At 44.6% G+C, this 6,981-nt stretch overlaps 1 protein-coding gene across 1 annotated transcript; it reads left to right on the forward strand.

The window, feature by feature from the left end:
• Positions 1–224: 224 nt before the first annotated feature.
• LOC147990614 (uncharacterized) lies at positions 225–3,340 on the forward strand. The gene is made up of 4 exons (XM_087538318.1): positions 225–1,167; positions 2,423–2,573; positions 2,826–3,238; positions 3,333–3,340. The coding sequence occupies exons 1-4, from the start codon at positions 225–227 to the stop codon at positions 3,338–3,340; spliced, it is 1,515 nt and encodes a 504-aa protein (XP_087394444.1).
• Positions 3,341–6,981: the final 3,641 nt, after the last annotated feature.

A 6,981-nucleotide genomic window follows, 5' to 3' on the forward strand; every position in this document is an offset into this window, starting at 1 on the left:
TCGATTGTGTTGCCTTGGGAAAAATCATAATAGGATGCCGCGGGGAGGCAGCTGTAGCAATGTTCACGAGGATACCCCTGTTCGTCGTTCCGCACGACAGGCAGGACACTCACCCGAGCCATACGTTCCACCACCGCCTCCACCACCAAATATGCCCTCCATCGAGCAAATTCTACGAGTGACGGAATAATGATCTGATTGAAATATTAAGAAGTGTGCAAGCTATGGTTGGTCAGAATGGAAATCAAAATGGTCACCACTCCAAGCTGTCTGATTTTCAGAGGACCAAGCCTCCTAGTTTCAGTCAGGTCCTTGATCCCTTGGATGTAGACGATTGGTTACGAACCACTGAAAGAAAGCTTGAGATTTCTCGTAAGGATGAGGATGATAAAATTCCGTTCGCAACTCATTATCTTGAAGGTGCTGCTGCCATATGGTGGGAAAATGCAAAAACCATGTGTCCCGCTGATGAAGAAATTACATGGACAAAATTCAAAGATCAGTTCCCGAAATATCATATCCCTACTGGAATTATGAAGACTAAGCAGCGCAAATTTCTCTCGCTCCTCCAAGGAAATCAGTCTGTGGGTGAATATCTGCAAAAGTTCAATCACCTGGCCCGTTACTCCCTTCATGACGTGGCCACCGAAGAAAGAAAGATTGACAGGTTTCTTGGTGGATTAAACCCGCAACTCCGGTGTACTCTCAGCATGTTTGACTTCCCAGATTTCCAAACATTGGTGAACAAAGCTTTCATTGCTAAAAGGGAGCACAAGCTCGTATCAGACAATAGGCCTGTCAACAACGATCACAAGCGCAAGTTCAAGCCAAAGAAGGATGGGCAACCCGTGCAAAAGGCCCGTACCTGGCAGCAGACTCAGGTGGAGTACAAGCCCAATTGGGAGCAAAGTGTTAACAAGACCACCACTCAAGTCAAGAATGTTGTGTCCAACCCTGTGCATGAGGAGCGCCAGCACATCAATGCTTGCTTCAGTTGTGGGCAAACCGGACATTATGCCAGACAGTGCCCCAAGAACAGCAAGGCAAATGCTCTATACAGACCACAAGTCAACTATATGGAGTCATCCCCGACCCAGCGAAACATCCTGGGGCACGTTCATCACCTCTCTGCCGATGAATCCCAAGAGAACCCCGAAGTCATCGTTGGTATGTTCCCTGTTAATAACATACCCGCAGTAATTTTATTTGACTCTGGGGCTTCCCACTCTTTTATTTCTCGGAGTTTTGTTGCCCAAAACAAATTTCCTTGTTCTCTTTTGGGCAAGAAAATGCTGGTACAAACCCCGGGATCATTAATCAGGAGCAATCTGGTCTGCCGTAACCTGGAAATCAATATCAACAGAGTCTGTTTTCCATCTTCTTTGATAATCATTGAGTCGGATAAGTTTGGATGTTATCTTGGGTATGAATTGGCTGACCCAATATCAAGTCTGCGTAAATTGCGCGACTCGAGAAGTTACTTTGACCAGTCTGGAGGGGCAAACTACAAAATTCTATGCTCGCAGAAGCATACCCAAGAAAGAAATGTCCTTCACCATTGTGGCTGAATTGGAATTAATTCATGTGGTCAGTGAGTTTTCGGATGTATTTCCCGAAGAATTGTCAGGCATGCCACCCGACCACGAGCTTGAGTTTGCAATAGATCTTGTGCCCAGAACCGCACCGTTATACAAGAAGTATTACCGGATGCCCTCATCAGAATTAGTGGAGCTAAAGAAACAGCTGGATGAAATGCTCCAGAAAGGATATATCCGTCCCAGCTCTTCACCATGGGGATCACCTGCTATTTTAGTGGACAAAAAGGATGGCAACCTCCGCATGTGTGTGGATTACCGTCAGCTGAACGATGTCACCATCATAAATAAATATCCACTACAAAGGATTGATGGTCTGTTCGATCAGCTCAGTGGGGCCAAAGTATTCTCCAAGATTGATCTAAGGACAGGGTATCATCAACTCAAGATTAAAAAGGAAGATATTCCTAAGACCGCATTCACTACTCGGTACGGTCTTTATGAATATATAGTTATGTCCTTTGGTCTCACCAATGCCCCTGCCTTTTACATGCATATGATGAACAAAGTATTCATGGACTTCCTTGATAAATTCATGGTAGTCTTCATCGATGACATACTCATTTACTCCAAGAGTGCAGAAGATCACAAGGATCATCTCCGAGTAGTGCTACAATGACTCCGCGACCATCGGCTATACGCCAAATTTAGTAAGTGTGAGTTTTGGCTCAAGCAAGTTGGATTTCTTGGACACATTCTATCTGCCGATGGTATAACCGTGGACCCAAGCAAAGTAAAGGATGTGCTCGATTGGTTGCCACCCACAACCGTATCACAGATCTGGAGTTTTCTTGGATTAGCCAGATATTATCGTTGTTTCATTGAAGGGTTTTCCAAGATTGCTAAGCCCATGACGGAGCTGCTCAAAAACGATAAGAAGTTTGAATGGACTAAGGACTATGAGTTTTATGAGCTAAAGATACGGCTGACCACCGCACCTGTGTTAACTCTTCCAGATATCTACCGCAATTTTGATGTGTATTGCGACGCCTCCAGACAAGGACTTGGATGCGTACTTATGCAAGACGGTAAGGTAGTAGCATATGCATCGTGACAGCTACGACCCCACGAGGGAAATTATCCCACTCATGATCTGGAATTGGCCGCGGTGGTTCATGCTCTAAAAATTTGGAGGCACTACCTCATCAGGAAGAGGTGCCAAGTTTTTACCAATCACAAAAGCCTCAGGTATATATTTACCCAGACAGATTTAAATCTCTGTCAACGAAGGTGGCTTGAGTTAGTCAAGGATTATGATCTTGGAATAAATTACCACCCGGGCAAGGCCAACGTGGTCGCCGATGCGCTCAATCGAAAGCCTGTCAGTCTAAATGTCATATTGGGATCCTTGTCCCCTGAACTTCAAGAGGAGATTTCTCAGCTCAACTTGGTCATAGTTGATGCTGGCATTGCTAATATTTTGGAAGTTGCCCCCACCCTTAAGGAAGAGATCCGCAAGGCCCAGCTGACTGGCACCATTCCGCAAAAATGTGCCATGATAGCAGGACAGACTTCATACTTCTCGATGGATCAATTGGGTACCCTCCATTTCCAGGCAAGGATTTGTGTATCCAATGAATCTGAGCTAAAGCAGAAAATCATGTCTGAAGCACACGAATCTTCATATTCCATTCACCCGGGAGGTACAAAAATGTATGAAGACCTCCGACAAATATTTTGGTGGGATGGAATGAAGAAGGACATTGCCTATTTTGTGGCATGTTGCGACATATGCAGCAAGGTAAAGGCAGATCATCAGAATCTAGCCAGACTTCTCCAACCACCGCCAGTCTCACAATAGAAATGGGATGATGTCTGCATGGATTTCATAGCAGGACTGCCCAAGACTCAGTGAGGCAATGATGCAACCTAGGTCATAGTGGACACCTTAACCAAGGTTGCTCACTTTATACTGATCAGAACCACATATCGAGCAGGCCAACTCGCACAGCTGTATGTATCCCGGATAGTCAGTCTACATGGAGTACCTTGGACCATCATTTCTGACCGAGGTTCACTTTTTACCTCCGGCTTTTGGTCATGTATCCATCAAGCCTTGGGGACAGCGCTGAAATATTGTACCTCTTATCATCCTCAAACTGATAGGCAGACAGAGCGGGTAAACCAAATACTCGAAGATATGTTACGAGCCTGTGCTTTGGCCCAAGGATCTAAATGGGAAGACTGTCTTCCGTATGCCGAGTTCTCTTATAACAACAGCTTCCAGACCAGTGTAAAGATGTCACCGTACGAAGCTTTTGTAACACCCACGATGCGGCTATATCTCCCACGTGGCGGAGCATGACTTAGAGGCATAACCGCATAGTAGGCATGTCGCAAGAGGGGTAATCTTTACACATCCCATGTACTGAATAAGAAAGAGATAAAGAGCTGGCTTACAATCGCCACTTCACACAATACATAAATATAGCATTACATCAACCAGAATACAATCAAGGTCCGACTACGAAACCAAATAAAGAAAGACCACCCCAAATGCATAGATCCCTAATCGCCCCAACTGGGCTCCTCTAGTGATCGTCCGGAAAGGAAACATAGTAACATCCCGAATCCTCGTCGAACTCCCACTTGAGTTCCGCGTCCCCTGCACTGGCATCGTCGGCACCTGCATCTGGTTTTTGGAAGTAATCTGTGAGTCACGGGGACTCAGCAATCTCATACCCTCGCGATCAAGACTATTTAATCTTATGGGTAGGAAAAGGTAGTGAGGTGGAGCTGCAGCAAGAACTAGCATATATGGTGGCTAACTTACGCAAATGAGAGCGAGAAGAGAAGCAAAGCACGACCAAGAAGCTATACAGATCAAGAAGTGATCCTAAAACTACTTACGTTCAAGCATAACACGAGACCGTGTTCTCTTCCCGGACTCCGCCGATAATAGACCATCACGGCTACACATGCGGTTGATTCATTTTAATTAAGTTTAGTGTCAAGTTTTCTACAACCGGATATTAACAAATTCCCATCTGCCCATAACCGCGGGCACGGCTTTCGGAAGTTCAAAACCCTGCAGGGGTATCCCGACTTAGTCCATCACAAGCTCTCACGGTCAACGAAGGATATTCCTTCTCCCAGGAAGACCCGATCAGACTCAGAATCCCGGTTACAAGACATTTCGACAATGGTAAAACAAGACCAGCAAGACCACCCATTGTGCCGACAAATCCCGATAGGAGCTGCACATATCTCGTTCTTAGGGCACACCGGATAAGCTAAGCGTACAGGAGCCAACATAACCCAAGTTTCCAAGGGACGGCCCTACACGGTGCTCTAGTTTGGACCAACACTTAGAGGAGCACTGGCCCGGGGGTTTAAAATAAAGATGACCCTTGAGTCCGCTAAACCCAAGGGAAAAAGGCTTAGGTGGCAAATGGTAAAACCAAGGTTGGGCCTTGTAGGAGGAGTTTCATTCAAAGCGAACTGTCAAGGGGTTCCCATAACACCCAACCGCGTAAGGAACGCAAAATCAAGGAACATAACACCGGTATGACGAAAACTAGGGCGGTAAGAGTGGAACAAAACACCAGGCATAAGGCCGAGCCTTCCAACCTTTACCAAGTATATAGATGTATTAAAGTAAACAAGATATAATAATGATATCCCAACGATAATCATGTTCCAACAAGGAACAAACTCCATCTTCACCTGCAACTAGCAACACTATAAGAGGGGCTGAGAAAAGCGGTAACGTAGCCAAACAACGGTTTGCTAGGAAGGTGGGTTAGAGGCTTGACATGGCAATATGGGAGGCATGATAAAGAAAGTGGTGGGTATAGCGGCATAGCAATAGAGCGAACAACTAGCAAGCAAAGATAGAAGTGATTTGAAGGGTATGGTCATCTTGCCTGCAAAGTTCTCCGAGTTGACGAAAGCATGATCCTTGTAAGCGTACTCAACGAGTTCCTCGATCATGAACTCGTCTCCCGGCTCTACCCAAGACAAGAACACAGGCAAAGGAAACAACAATCAACCACGGTGCAATGCGCAAGCAACATGATGCAAAACATGGCATGATATGCGGGATGTGATATGCAATGCATATGCGTGCTCCGGAAGGAAAATATTGAACCAGTCCTAAACTTGGAAAACCAAGAGTGCCGCTGGAAAGATGAGTTGATTTCGGTCGAAACCGATATAAAGATCACCGGAATCGGTTGCACGGTTTGCAAATGGAAAGCAAAACAATGATGGCACACTTATGCGATTAACATCACGATGCCATCTAGAACGCAACAAGAAACTAAGCTACTGCACTCCAACATAGCAACAAAGCACATGGCAGTGATCTATGCAAGATGCTTGACAAAAGATGAACACTGAGCAATGGCTAAATCACAAAAGAGCAGGCTCAAACAAGCATGTCAAAAGGGTAAAAGATATCAGCTTCACAGACTTGGTGAAAATACTAACATGCCAAGAATTAACATCAGGAAGCAAAGTTTAGAGCAAGATAACAACATGCTAAAGGAACAGAACATAGCAATACAAGGCATGGCATGAATCTACTCAAAGCATAGAACAAAAGTTCCTTACTGACCATGAGCCAGAAAGGATCATAATATATGAAGGCACCCATGTAAACATAGCAAGTGTCATTAATAGATTCAGACTTAGCAGAAAACTGGACATGGCATAAACAGAGTTATGAAGGCATCTTTGCGAGCTCGATTCACTCACCACAAGGCATTGCATGACAAGATAAGCACTGAAATAGTAAGAAGACATGTTCATGAAGCTAACCATGGCAAGAACAATCTCATAGCATGCATGGATCAACTACAAGAACCTTGGCAAAATTGATTAACACGTAAACAATCTGCCAGGAACATTTTATAGCAAAAGTAGAGCAAGATTGAGTCATTCTACGGCACTCCATAAATGCAAACAGGGGCATGGATGGATAGAGCACAACCATATGTCCAAATCATCCTTACTGAACATACTCAAAAGAAGCATGGATCTCTCTGTAGCAACATGAATACATGGCATAAAAATAACAGCAGAGCAAAGACTTAGTGAAATTCTAAGTCTCTGAAATAAGCAATATCACGAGAGCTACTTTGCATGTATGTTCTAGTCACCACATTGATCAAACAAATACATGGGATACACCCCTGTAAAGATGGCATGGCATAGCCCAAAACATAGGTAGAGCTCATCCCATATGGAGCACACAATAATCATGGCAACAATGACAAATGCTCATACTCTGCTAAGAAACAAGAACTAACATTTTATAGCACTCTTGCATCAACGATTTGGGCATCAAGATGGACTCAAACAAGCATGGCACAATGGAACAAAATGAAGAACACACCCTGATGAATATTTTGATATAAGGCACACACAAAACGGAGCTACGGAT

The sequence above is a fragment of the Triticum urartu genome, chromosome 1A (assembly GCF_056163025.1).
Source record: "Triticum urartu cultivar PI428250 chromosome 1A, HENAU_Tu73, whole genome shotgun sequence".
NCBI lineage: Eukaryota > Viridiplantae > Streptophyta > Magnoliopsida > Poales > Poaceae > Triticum > Triticum urartu.